General features: G+C 41.7%; 1 protein-coding gene across 1 annotated transcript in view; it reads right to left on the bottom strand.

Annotated features, from left to right (window-relative positions):
- The window catches only part of LOC128704445 (regulator of G-protein signaling 9-binding protein), a 73,819-nt gene that overhangs the window by 35,204 nt on the left and 24,051 nt on the right, over window positions 1-14,564 (bottom strand). Inside the window, exons 4-5 of the mRNA XM_070102983.1 lie at window positions 11,001-11,068; window positions 2,016-2,205 (exon numbers count right to left, since the gene is read on the bottom strand). Of these exons, the coding sequence (XP_069959084.1) occupies window positions 2,016-2,205; window positions 11,001-11,068 (258 nt within the window). The remainder of the gene's footprint in view (window positions 1-2,015; window positions 2,206-11,000; window positions 11,069-14,564) is intronic.

The raw sequence follows: 14,564 nt of genomic DNA, 5'->3' as shown, positions 1-14,564 counted from the left end.
CTTATTCCCTATAATTTTTACACTCTTCTGTCCCCTTTGCCTTTATGCAAAGGAACTATGCATGCTCTACCAATCCCTAGGTACCTTACCCTCTTCCATACATTTCTTTCTTTCAACACACCGGCCGTATCCCACTGAGGCGGGGTGGCCCAAAAGGAAAAACAAAAGTTTCTCCTTTCACATTTAGTAATGTATACAGGAGAAGGGGTTACTAGTCCCTTGCTCCTGGCATTTTAGTCGCCTCTTACAACACGCATAGCTTACCGAGGAAGAATTCTGTTCTACTTCCCCATGGAGAAAAGAGGAAATAAACAAGAACAAGAACTAGTAAGAAAATAGAAGAAAACCCAGAGGGGTGTGTATATATATGCTTGTACATGTATGTGTAGTGTGACCTAAGTGTAAGTAGAAGTAGCAAGACATACCTGAAACCTTGCATGTTTATGAAACAGAAAAAACACCAGCAATCCTACCATCATGTAAAACAATTACAGGCTTTCATTTTACATTCACTTGGCAGGACGGTAGTACCTCCCTGGGTGGCTGCTGTCTACCAACCTACTACCTAGCTTCCATACATTTATTAAATAAAAACACTAACCACTCCAAAACTATATCCCCACCTGCTTTTAACATTTCTATCTTTATTCCATCAATCCTGCCTGTGTTACATTCTACTCACTGCCCCACACACTTCCCCCACACTCACAATTGGTTCTTCCTCACTCCTATAAGATGTTAATCCTCCTTGCTTTATACACGAAATCACAGCTTCCCTATCTTCATCAACATTTATCAATTCCTCAAAATATTCCCTCCATCTTCCCGATACCTCTAACTCTCCAATTAATAACTCTCCTCTCCTATTTTTAACTAATAAATCCATTCTTTTCCTAGGCTTTCTCAACTTATTTATCTCACTCCAAAACTTTTTTTTACTTTCAACAAAATCTGTTGATAACATCTCACCCACCCTCTCATTTGCTCTCTTTTTACATTGTTTCACCACTCTCTTAACCTCTCTTTTTCTCTTCATATACTCCTCCCTCCTTGCATCACTTCTACTTTGTAAAAACCTCTCTTATGCCAACTTTTTCTTTCTTACTACTCTTTTTACATCATCATTCCACCAATCACTCTTCATCCCTCCAGCACCCACTTTCCTGTTACCACAAACTTCCGCTGAACACACTGACACTATATTCTTAAACTTACCCCATATATCTTCTGCCCCACTGCCTATACTCTCACTAGCCCATCTGTCCTCCAACAGCTGTTTATATCTTCCCCTAACTGCCTCCTCCTTTAGTTTATAAATCTTCACTACATCACTAGAGGCTGAGGGATTGAACACATCACTACAGGCTGAGGGACTGAACACATCACTACAGGCTGAGGGACTGAACACATCACTACAGGCTGAGGGACTGATCACTTGAAACTCCTCATCTTCCACCTTTTCCTGCATAGGACTGAAGAAGCCACTGTGTGGCAAAATGTTTCCAGAATAAAGACACCCAAATGATGCACAAGTGTCTTATTTATCAAGTTGTCAGTTTTGTAACCCATTTAATTACACACTTTTTAATCACAAGTACTGAGGTAACACCCAGGTACCTACTGACCTGCTAAGTGAATGGGAACAGATGGTGTAAGGAAACACGCCCAGTGTTTCCACCTGGCCGGGGTTTGAACCACGGACACTCAGTGTGTGAGAGAGTACTGTCTACCAGGCCACAGGACACCTTAGATTGTGCAGTGACTGACACACACCTGGTTTACCTGAAGCTCACATTAAAATCTAGGTGACAATTCATGCCTAAATCAGTGATATGTACTAGCTTAAAAACATCTGACACTCAAATTACCTTTGTCAGTGAAGTTAGTGAAGGTCAGGTCAAACTTACCCCTGGCTTGCCCCTGGCTTCACTAATACAACTGATATTTTTCTATTAGAGCATCTGTATTAATATTCTGAAATCAAGATAAAAAAATATATTTGAAAATGCTCTCACTTGTGCAGTTGATTGACCTCAGCTCTCTCCAGTGCCAGTCTGTCACTGAGAGAGAGTTCAGTGCCATCCACAGCTGGCACTGAGCGGTGACTGCTGCCATACTCATGTACACCCGTGTTGATCAGACCTATGGGTCCCAGGTGTAGGCCAAAGCTGTGTTGTAAGGTGAGTGTACGCAGCATCTCCTGTTCTGAAACAAGGTGCCACTATTAAACAAGGTGAAATTATTAAGCAAGGTGCCATTACAGGTTGGCCATCTCTAATCCGGCAATCAGTAATCTGGCACTAATTTCAGCTAGCATAATTTCAAATTTCTGGGGTCGCCACACCAACCTGCCGCTACTGTTTGGTGGCGCGCTGCATAAGTCATTCCAATTTCTTTTTTTCCATTTATTGTTATAACCTGCTCACTTTTAGCCCTAGCCATGGTTCCAACAAATAAAAGAAATGCTTCTCATTGTGTAAAGCACATACACCGTACACTGTCCATAAAAGATAAGGTGGTTTTGAAGCCACTGTCGGTTGCCATGAGCTCAGCTCACTCAGGTAAGCTGTGACCGGTAAGTTTGGGCCTACATATGAGAGAATAGGTCAGGGTGGTAAGTGTGCACTATATAAAAAAAATCCTGCAGCACGCAGTGCATAATGAGAAAAAACTGCAGCCATGTTTTTGGTTGTATGGTTGTATTCTCGTATTTTTGGTCTCATTTGATAGAATGGAAGATATATTACAGAAATAGATATGATTTTGATTGGTTTCACGACAGAAAGTACCTTGAAATTGAACTCAAAGTAGCGGAAATGTTCAATTTTTGCCGATGTTCAAAATTAAACAAATGACATCACCGTCCAATACATGTCCAACTGGCCAGTCTAATACACAGTCACGAATGGGTTAACATTATTTATACAATTATTACAATAGAGTACTAGTCTACATAACAGTGAATCTTCCATTTTTTGTGTGAATAAAAGTTCAAAATGGAAAGCAAGCCTGATGAAAGAGGTACTTGGAGACATGACTAATGAACAGAGAAAATGTTATGTTAGTGCCATGAATGTCTGCATTGTTTATTTTGGACCCTATTTTGAAACTGGCAGCTCTTGAAATTTGTGTGAAATTGGCCAAATTCCCAATTTTGGACCATTTTACTGAGTAGCTGAAATAGGTAAATGGGCAGTTTCTTGTACTCAGTCAACAGAATAGAAGGCATACTAACAAAATAGCCGAGTTTGGTATACTGGAACAATGGAGTGGGCCAAAAATAGGGTGTAAAATGGGAATGGGTGAATATGTAAATATTGCCACTGGGTAAGTGTTGTGAAAATTTGTCTGGACTGCCTCCAAGTGAGTCGCCTACCCTGGCAAGCTCTGTTGACACCGAGCTCTGAGGTCGGTACCTCAGCCTCACAAGTGGCTTATAGGACAGATTTTCATAAATGACTGATGTTGCAAGAAATCTCGCCTGCATGAACGTTTAAAGGACTAACTTACTTGGTGATGTAGAATCTATTCTGGTCTTCAACCTCCCTAAGCTTAGTCCCTTTGGACTTCCCCTCAGAAACCACGTGCAACCGAGAGCCTTAGTTCCTGCAATATTCAATCGTTATTAGTGACCTGCTTGCACCTCACAAGTTCCTGTATCCAAGGGAGGGGGGTGAATCCCCTAGAATACTATGCAGAAAGTGACACTAGCTTCTAGGCTGACAAGAGACACTGGTACGTACTGGGCATGCACTGCCAGCTGCACAAAGGCCTACAGCTCAACACACTCGCAACTTTCCCCAGACACTGGCCAGGATCCTAAGAAAAAGTGGAGGTCTTGTTTTACTGTATGGCCCTGACGGAGGAGGTCATCTACGGTACGTTGAGGTGCCTCCACCAGATTTCCCCAGGTCTAGTATGTGAAGACACGTGGGGGCGCCGCCTGCTGGTCACGGCACTTGTTGCTACGATGATGTTTAGTCTTAGAAGGAAGCTCTGGTGTCTTCGAGACCCACGCCTCATCGCTCAAACTTGGGCTGCCAGTTCTCCCTAGCTAACATAACCTAGTGTTTGCCTACATTCGGCCTATTACTACCCATGTTAAGGTCTTAGGTCTACATTATTATTATCTACAGTTGCCTCAATAATCGCAATATTAGTGTACTAACAGTATAAACTACCTACTTCTTCCCTGAAGGGTAAATCTATCAATTAAGAAGTACCTTCCAACCACCTTCACCAACCCGGGTGAGTGTGTTTGTGTTTTGGGTGGGTGTAAGGGCCCTCAAATGGTGTGTTTTTCCCCGTTGGGACTTCTCGGACCGAATAAGTTCCAACAAGTGTATTCTAACCTAGCCAGCCACTCTGTAATCTGGCAAAATCATTAATTCAGCACCCTACAGGTCTTGATGACGATGCAGGATTAGTGATGGTCAACCTATATTAAACAAAATGCCATTATTAAACAAGGTACCACTATTAAACAAGGTGCCACTATTAAAGAAGATGCAATTATTAAGCAAGGTGCCTTTATTAAATAAGGTGCCATTAATAAAAGACTAAGTTGTCCATGCTTACTAGCAGTATCCTAAGATATATCAATATGAAAAACAATATATAGAAGGGGTTTAATAACTAAAAAAAAAAAAAAAAATCCCCCCCAGTACCAACAATACCACCAGTCCGATGACATTCTTCTTTGCAAATATACAGGGTCTAAAGCCAGCAACAAACAACAAAATACCTTTCATCCGTGGACTGCTTGCAGAGGCAAAGGCAATGTTCACGGCTTTCACTGAGACCCACATAAAGGATCACTTGGACAACGAAATATGGATCCCAGGTTACAACCTATACAGATGTGACAGAGTGAACAGGCAAAAGGGAGGGGGGGGGGGGGGTTGGCCTGTACATTGCAGAGTCACTTGTTTGCACAGAACTGCTAAATGCCTCAAATGATGTAGTGGAAGTTTTAGCAGTAAAGGTCGAGAACCAAAACCTAGTCATTGTGGTAGTCTACAAGCCTCCGGATGCAACATCCCAGCAATTCCAGGAACAGCTGTTAAAAATTGACAACTGTCTGAAAAATCTTCCAGCTCCTGCACCCAACATCTTGCTCCTGGGGGATTTCAACTTAAGGCACCTAAAATGGAGGAATATAGCAAATAATATTGTTGCAGTAATAACACCAGGAGGCAGCTCTGATGAAAACTCACACTCACACGAGCTTTTAAATCTCTGCACAATATTCAATTTAAACCAGCAAATAATAGAGCCTACTAGACTGGAGAATACACTAGACCTCATCTTCACTAACAATGATGATCTGATAAGAAATGTCACCATATCAAAAACAATATACTCAGATCACAACATAATTGAGGTTCAGACATGTATGCATGGAGCCCCAGACAGACATAATGAGACTAGTCACGAGGGAGCATTCACCAAATTCAACTTCAATAACAAAAACATAAAGTGGGACCAAGTAAACCAAGTCCTAACTGATATAAGCAACACAGACCCCAACGTATGCCTAGAACAGATTAACTTGGTGGCACTCGATGTATGCACAAGGCTTATTCCTCTAAGAAAAAGGAGGAGTAGATGTAAAATAGAAAGAGACAGGCGCTCCCTTTACAGGCGACGGAAAAGAATAACAGAGCGGCTAAAAGAGGTCAATATATCTGAAATGCGTAGGGAGACACTGGTCAGAGAAATAGCAAGCATCGAACTCAAGCTAAAGGAATCTTATAGGAGTCAGGAATCGCGGGAAGAACTAAAAGCCATAAATGAAATCGAAAGAAACCCGAAGTATTTCTTCTCCTATGCCAAATCAAAGTCGAGAACAACATCCAGTATTGGGCCCCTACTTAAACAAGATGGGTCCTACACAGATGACAGCAAGGAAATGAGTGAGCTACTAAAGTCCCAATATGACTCAGTTTCTAGCAAGCTGCTAACCAGACTGAGAGTCGAAGATCAAAATGAATTTTTTATGAGAGAGCCACAAAATTTGGTTAACACAAGCCTATCCGATGTTATCCTGACGCCAAATGACTTCGAACAGGCGATAAATGACATGCCCATGCACTCTGCCCCAGGGCCAGACTCATGGAACTCCGTGTTCATCAAGAACTGCAAGAAGCCCCTATCACGAGCCTTTTCCATCCTATGGAGAGGGAGCATGGACACGGGGGTCGTCCCACAGTTACTAAAAACAACAGACATAGCCCCACTCCACAAAGGGGGCAGTAAGATAAGATAAGATAAGATTTCGTTCGGATTTTTAACCCCGGAGGGTTAGCCACCCAGGATAACCCAAGAAAGTCAGTGCGTCATCGAGGACTGTCTAACTTATTTCCATTGGGGTCCTTAATCTTGTCCCCCAGGATGCGACCCACACCAGTCGACTAACACCCAGGTACCTATTTGCTGCTAGATGAACAGGACAACAGGTGTAAGGAAACGTGTCGAAATGTTTCCACCCGCCGGGAATCGAACCCGGGCCCTCCGTGTATGAAGCGGGAGCTTTAGCCACCAGGCCACCGGGCCACCTAAAGTAAAGCAACAGCAAAGAACTACAGACCAGTAGCACTAACATCCCATATCATAAAAATCTTTGAAAGGGTCCTAAGAAGCAAGATCACCACCCATCAGTTACACAACCCAGGGCAACATGGGTTTAGAACAGGTCGCTCCTGTCTGTCTCAACTATTGGATCACTACGACAAGGTCCTAAATGCACTAGAAGATAAAAAGAATGCAGATGTAATATATACAGACTTTGCAAAAGCCTTCGACAAGTGTGACCATGGCGTAATAGCGCACAAACTGCGTGCTAAAGGAATAACAGGAAAAGTCGGTCGATGGATCTATAATTTCCTCACTAACAGAACACAGAGAGTAGTCGTCAACAGAGTAAAGTCCGAGGCAGCTACGGTGAAAAGCTCTGTTCCACAAGGCACAGTACTCGCTCCCATCTTGTTCCTCATCCTCATATCCGACATAGACAAGGATGTCAGCCACAGCACTGTGTCTTCCTTTGCAGATGACACCCGAATCTGCATGACAGTGTCTTCCATTGCAGACACTGCAAGGCTCCAGGCAGACATCAACCAAATCTTTCAGTGGGCTGCAGAAAACAATATGAAGTTCAACGATGAGAAATTTCAATTACTCAGATATGGTAAACACGAGGAAATTAAATCTTCATCAGAGTACAAAACAAATTCTGGCCACAAAATAGAGCAAAACACCAATGTCAAAGACCTGGGAGTGATCATGTCGGAGGATCTCACCTTCAAGGACCATAACATTGTATCAATCGCATCTGCTAGAAAAATGACAGGATGGATAATGAGAACCTTCAAAACTAGGGAAGCCAAGCCCATGATGACACTCTTCAGGTCACTTGTTCTATCTAGGCTGGAATATTGCTGCACACTAACAGCACCTTTCAAGGCAGGTGAAATTGCTGACCTAGAAAATGTACAGAGAACCTTCACGGCATGCATAACGGAGATAAAACACCTCAATTACTGGGAGCGCTTGAGGTTTCTAAACCTGTATTCCCTGGAACGCAGGCGGGAGAGATACATGATTATATACACCTGGAAAATCCTAGAGGGACTAGTACCGAACTTGCACACGAAAATCACTCACTACGAAAGCAAAAGACTTGGCAGACGATACAACATCCCCCCAATGAAAAGCAGGGGTGTCACTAGCACGTTAAGAGACCATACAATAAGTGTCAGGGGCCCGAGACTGTTCAACTGCCTCCCAGCACACATAAGGGGGATTACCAACAGACCCCTGGCAGTCTTCAAGCTGGCACTGGACAAGCACCTAAAGTCGGTTCCTGACCAGCCGGGCTGTGGCTCGTATGTTGGTTTGCGTGCAGCCAGCAGCAACAGCCTGGTTGATCAGGCTCTGATCCACCAGGAGGCCTGGTCACAGACCGGGCCGTGGGGGCGTTGACCCCCGGAACTTTCTCCAGGTAAACTCCAGGTAAACACATTGGCCATCTCCCACCAAGGCAGGGTGGCCTAAAAAAAAAAACTTTCCTCATTATTATTCACTCCATCACTATCATGCCAGAGGAACGCTTTCACTACGGTTATAAAACTGCAACATTAACACCCCTAAAGAATTTATCAAACAATATACATCAGTCCTCACCAAATTAATCAGAAAGTCCAAGCAACTAGTACATATACTATTACATGTATAATAGATTCACTGAAATGAGAGGAGATATCAAAAAGACCTGGAAGAGACACACTCAGATCCTGGACACCCACAAACCGAACAAAGCTAGTGTAGTGATAATGCTCCTGTGGGGAGCAGCAGCAGGATAATACTGCACCACCTCTCGGGGCCCTTAACAACAACAACAGCTTGGTGTGTGTCATGGGCGCCAACACATGGTGTGTGATTCTCTTCTCTTATATCCGTATATTAGTGATGCAATTACATGGTGAGTTTAAATATGTGGCCTGTAGTTATAACTTTTCTCTTGACATATGCAAGACATCACCCTCCCTGTAGAAGCAGTTACTAGATGTACTAGTCATTATATTTTGTTGTTGCAGAAGTACTATGAAGATTCTATGTTCAATAAAGCCTAGAGATAAGGCCTGTGTTTCTATCACAACAGCTAGTAATATTGTACTAACTAAACAAAATGAACCGAAACACCAGCCTATTGTTACAGCTAACAAGATAAACGACTTCTCTACCACAGGATCAAATCTCGCCAGTAAAATTCCAATTACCAATGCCCGAGCTAATGATTATCTAGATGGAAACTTCCTAGCATCCCTCTATCTTACACCAACAGAGCCCACTGAGGTTACCATGATCATTAACTCTAAAAAACAAATCCAGACACGTAACCCAAGTACCACTACTCGGTGGGCACAGTTCCGTTAATCTGCTACTAGTGGAACTAACTTTTTGTTTAGCGGATAAGCACATGAAGTCCACCACACCAGTAAGTTAAAACAGCACTAATATAACTTGTAAGCTGAAACAGCACCAGCAACTACAGCAGCAACAGCAGCAGCAGCAACAACAGCAGTAGCAGCAACAGCAACAGCAGCAACAACAACAACAGCAGAAGCAGCAACAGTAAGAACAGCAACAGCAAGATAAACGGCAACAATGACATCACCCCAGGACGTCACTCCAGGACAACCTCATGATGCCACCCCAGGATGTCACCTGAGGACGTCATCCCAGGACGTCACCTTATGATGTCACCCCAGGACATCAAGGACGTCACCCAGGATGTCACCTCATGTCACCCCAGGATGTTACCTCACGATGTCACCCCAGAATGTCACCTCAGAACACAATTGTCCTCAAATATTTGTTAAGTTATATCATGAATTAAGGAAAGATCCTAGACTTCATCTTATGAAACAAATACAGGTTGGCCATCACTAACCCGGCAATCAGTTATCCGGTTCCATCAGTAATCCGGCACTAAGTTCAGCTAGCATAATTTCAAATTTCACCATTATACTGACTAAAATTTTATCATTATACTGACTCAGAAATTGTGCAGATGGTTGTAAATCCACAGCAGCAAGCCAATGGAGGAGAAAGCAGTGATGAAAATGAGGAAGATGTAGCAGAGTCTATATTGATAGGTTAATTATGTGTACTATTCTAAACTAACCACACTGTAATCCAGCAAACTCACTAATCCGGCACACTACAGGTCCCAATGTTGCCGGATTAGTGACAGTGGACCTGTACAATAGTAATTATGGACAAGGTAAATTTAGGGGGAAAATAACATATTAGAAGACAGGGGATCTGACTTCCCCCTTAAGCACCAAGGCCCCTAATCCCAGAGGGCCCTCAGAAGCAACTTGAGTCCAAATTGCTTAAAATTTTTGGGTCTACTGTATGAGAAAGATTTTAAAATAATAATAGTGTGAGATTCAATACAAAATAGTTAAAATAAAAATTAGGTTATTAAAGTATCATGTAGGCTAGCCATTGCTGGTTGTGAAGGGGCCCCATAACAGTTCAAACTTCAGGGCCCCAAAAATGTCGGTGGACCACCTGCAAGAAGTGTGGGGTATACTTACCATGAAGGTGTTGTGCAGTACACACCTTGTACCAACTATTATGCTGCTGGTTACACTTATAATACATGACCTATACATAGTAATGATATTATTGACTCAGTAACAGTAAAACAACAGCAATAACAGCAGCAGGAACAGTAACAGCAGAAACAGCAGTAACAGCAGCAGAAACAACTACAGTAAAATAACAGCAACAGCAGCAATAGTAACAATAATAGCAGAAACCATGACAGCAGCAACAGTAACAGCAGCAGTAACAACAGCAGCATCAAGAGCTTCAACAGTAGGAACAACAGCTGCAGCAGCTGATGACTGGTGGTCATATTAACCTCAAGACATTGTGTGTCTTGTGAACCTTCTTATTATTGTAAGTTTGGTGCATGGGTAATTTGAAATAAAAAATTGTACAGCCTCTCCTCACTTAACGATGGAGTTCCGTTCCTAAGACCACATTGGTAAATGAATTCGTTGGTAAGTGGTAGTGGGTTTGTATCGACCATCTTTGATATTGTTTTAATGTCACCTTTGCACCATCTATAACATTTTTGGTATATTTTTAACTGTTTATACAGTAGTTTATCATTTTATTATATTTATTAACACCGGCCATTTCCCACCAAGGCAGGGTGGACCAAAAAAGAAAAACCTTTCATTATCATTCACTCCATCACTGTCTTGCCAAAGGCATGCTTACACTACAGTTATAAAACTGCAACATTAACACCCCTCCTAGTTTACTGTATATTGTAATAAACAGAGTAGAGGAAATCAGCTCTAATATACATTATTTAGGTATGCATACTGGTCAGAGCCCATCCCGAGTCCAAGTCGTCAGTAAACAAGTACGTCGTTAAGTGAGGAGAGGCCGTATTGTATTGTATGGTTAGTACTCACCTAAGACACGTATGCAGCAGAAGAGTATGCGCCACAAACGAGCAACCTCACCCATCACTCTCTCTCCTCTGAAACAATGTACAACTTTAGTACACTAGTACAACCTTACATGTACAATGCACAACATTATTACACAAGTACAATCTTACATGTACTTATGTACAACCTTAGTACATTGGTACAACCTTACATGCACTTATATACAACCTTATTACACTAGTACAACCTTACATATACACTGAACCCCCGGTTTACGATATTATTTCATTCCAGAAGAATGTTCAGGTGCCATTACTGAACGAATTTGTTCCCATAAGGAATATTGTGAATTAGATTAGGCCATTTCAGACCCCCAAACATACACGTACAAACGCACTTACATAAATACACTTACATAATTGGTCGCATTGGGAGCTGATCGTAAAGCTGGGGTCCAATGTACTTATGTACAACCTTAGTACAAGAAGTCCTCACTGCACATTGTCGATAGATTCTTGGAAACTGTGACTTTAAGTAAAACAATGTATAACAAAATCCATTTTACCATACACTAATTGATATAAACAAGAGTTAAGTTGCTAGGGCAAGGTAGAGCTGAGAGGGAGGGCAACAGTGCTGCAGACACCTTGACTATGGATTATGTCACTCTGGTAAGTAAGTTTATTCAGGTATACACAAATACAGTTACATAGAATTATCATACATAGCAGCATATGTGTAGAGAATCTAGGATAACCCAAAAAAGTCAGACAGAGTGACTTATTTCCATTGGGACACGATGAAGTCGTATATTTACTCCATTACTGACATTTTTATTATTTTAGGTACCACATGTTTTTCAGAATTATACAAGAAACATGCTACCTATCATAAAAACTCAATACAAACAGCCATATGGGAGGAAACTGACAAGTGAGCATGGAGAGTTATCCGGATGATAAGAACATAAGAAAGGAGGAACACTGCAGGAGGCCTGTTGGCCCATACTAGGCAGGTCCTTTACAATTCATCCCAATAACAAAACATTTGCCCAACCCAATTTTCAATGCCACCCAAGAAATAAGCTCTGATGTGAAAGTCCCACTCAAATCCAACCCCTCCCACTCATGTACTTATCCAACTTAAATTTGAAACTACCCAAAGTCCCAGCCTCAATAACCCAACTAGGTAGACTGTTCCACTCATCAACTACCCTATTTCCAAACCAATACTTTCCTATGTCCTTTCTAAATCTAAACTTATCTAATTTAAATCCATTACTGCGGGTTCTCTCTTGGAGAGACATCCTCAAGACCTTATTAATATCCCCTTTATTAATACCTATCTTCCACTTATACACTTCTATCAGGTCTCCCCTCATTCATCGTCTAACAAGTGAATGTAACTTAAGAGTCTTCAATCTTTCTTCATAGGTCATCTGTCCATATATTTGAAAGTCTTTCCATATTTTCCATTCCTGGCCGGGAACTGATTTTTTTCTCGCCAACGTTATAACAAAACGGCATTGAATGAAACAACGTTAAGTGAGGACTTCCTGTACACTAGTACAAACTTATATGTACAATGTACAATCTTAGTGCTATAAAACTTGATAATAAATACCGACATGTTGGTTTAGAAAGACATGTAGGCAAACACTAGGACTTATTACAAAACGTTTCACTCTTGGAACCTTGATCACTTCTCAAGGTCTCAGGACTGAAAAGTTTTCTAATAAATACATGTATGCAGAAAATTCGGAGTGTGGAAATTAGGAGAAGGTGTGGAGTTAATAAAAGTATTAGTCAGAGAGCTGAAGAGGGGTTGTTGAGGTGGTTTGGTCATTTAGAGAGAATGGATCAAAGTAGAATGACATGGAGAGCATTTAAACCTGTAGGAGAAGGAAGGCGGGGTAGGGGTCGTCCTCGAAAAGGTTGGAAGGATGGGGTAAGGGAGGTTTTGTGGGTGAGGGGCTTGGATTTCCAGCAGGTGTGCATGAGCGTGTTTGATAGGAGTGAATGAAGACAAATGGTATTTGGGACCTGACGAGCTGTTGGAGTGTGAGCAGGGTAATATTTAGTGAAGGGATTCAGGGAAACCGGTTATTTTTATATAGCCGGACTTGAGTCCTGGAAATGGGAAGTACAATGCCTGCACTCTAAAGGAGGGGTTTGGGATATTAGCAGTTTGAAGGGATATGTTGTGTATCTTTATACGTATATGCTTCTAAACTGTTGTGTTCTGAGCACCTCTGCAAAAACTGTGATTATGTGTGAGTGAGGTGAAAGAGTTGAATGATGATGAAAATATTTTCTTTTGGGGGATTTTCTTTCTTTTTGGGTCACTCTGCCTCGGTGGGAGACAGCCAACTTGTTGGAAAAAAAAAAAAAGTATGTCTTAGTGTCTGTTTACATGTTTTTCTAAAACAACCTTAGTACACTAGTACAACCTCACATGTACACCTTAACACCTCTTATCCTTATGGAGGAGCACTGCAGCAGGCCTACTGACCCATGCAAGGCTAGTTCTTCTCAAAACCAATCATTCCAACCCACCTATTTGTCCAACCTTTTCCAAAAGCAACCAAAGGATTTGCTTTAGTACCTCAGGTACTAATTAAACCCAGCCCTTCTCATTCATATTTCTCTCATTCTCTTTTTAAAGCTACCCAAGGTCTTAGCCTGTATTATCCTACTTGGCAGATTGTTCCACGCATCAAGAATTTTGTTTGAAAACCAATACTTACCTATGTTCTTCCTAAATCTAAATTTGTTTGATTTAAATCCATTATTTCAGGTTCTTGATGAGTGAGAGAGATGTGTAATACATGACAGTCTTTACTGAGAGATGTGTCACCTGCACAACACTCCATCAATATATAAGCCAGAGTAGAGCACATGCAGCAGTTGAAGACATGGTCAGGGACCACTGCTGAAGATAGCTCAGGCACTTTAAGTATACCAGAGATTGTTCTACTTTTCACTAAAGGGCTCCCACCTTCATGTGACCACATCTCCAACTGCTGCACCTCTCTGCCTCAAGTATACTAGTTGCTATGGTCATGCCTCTGGGACTAATTTAAAAAGTAAGTGTTATGTTGGTGAAACATGTGTCAGTATAATTGCTTAAGTGGCACATGTGTGTCTTAGTTACCAGCCTCTCAGTACTTTGTCTTCCAAATTTGGTAAAAACTATGTACATTATAGAACTACTATTATTATTATGATTATACTATTATTATGATTATACTAAGGGAGGAGGAAGTTCGGGTGAGATATAAGCGACTATTGGCAGAAAGGTGGGCTAGTGTAAAGATGAGTAGTGGGGGGGTTGAAGAGGGTTGGAATAGTTTTAAAAATACAGTATTAGAATGTGGGGCAGAAGTTCGTGGTTATAGGAGGGTGGGGCCAAGAGGAAAGAGAAGTGATTGGTGGAATGATGAAGTAAAGGGTGTGATAAAAGAGAAAAAGGTAGCTTATGAGAGGTTTTTACAAAGCAGAAGTGTTATAAGAAGAGCAGAGTATATGGAGAGTAAAAGAAAGGTGAAGAGAGTGGTGAGAGAGTGCAAAAGGAGAGCAGATGATA

Source organism: Cherax quadricarinatus, chromosome 84 (genome assembly GCF_038502225.1).
Source record: "Cherax quadricarinatus isolate ZL_2023a chromosome 84, ASM3850222v1, whole genome shotgun sequence".
Lineage (NCBI taxonomy): Eukaryota > Metazoa > Arthropoda > Malacostraca > Decapoda > Parastacidae > Cherax > Cherax quadricarinatus.
The sequence above is the reverse complement of the archived record's forward strand: the minus strand, read 5'-3'. Positions and strand labels throughout refer to the sequence as shown.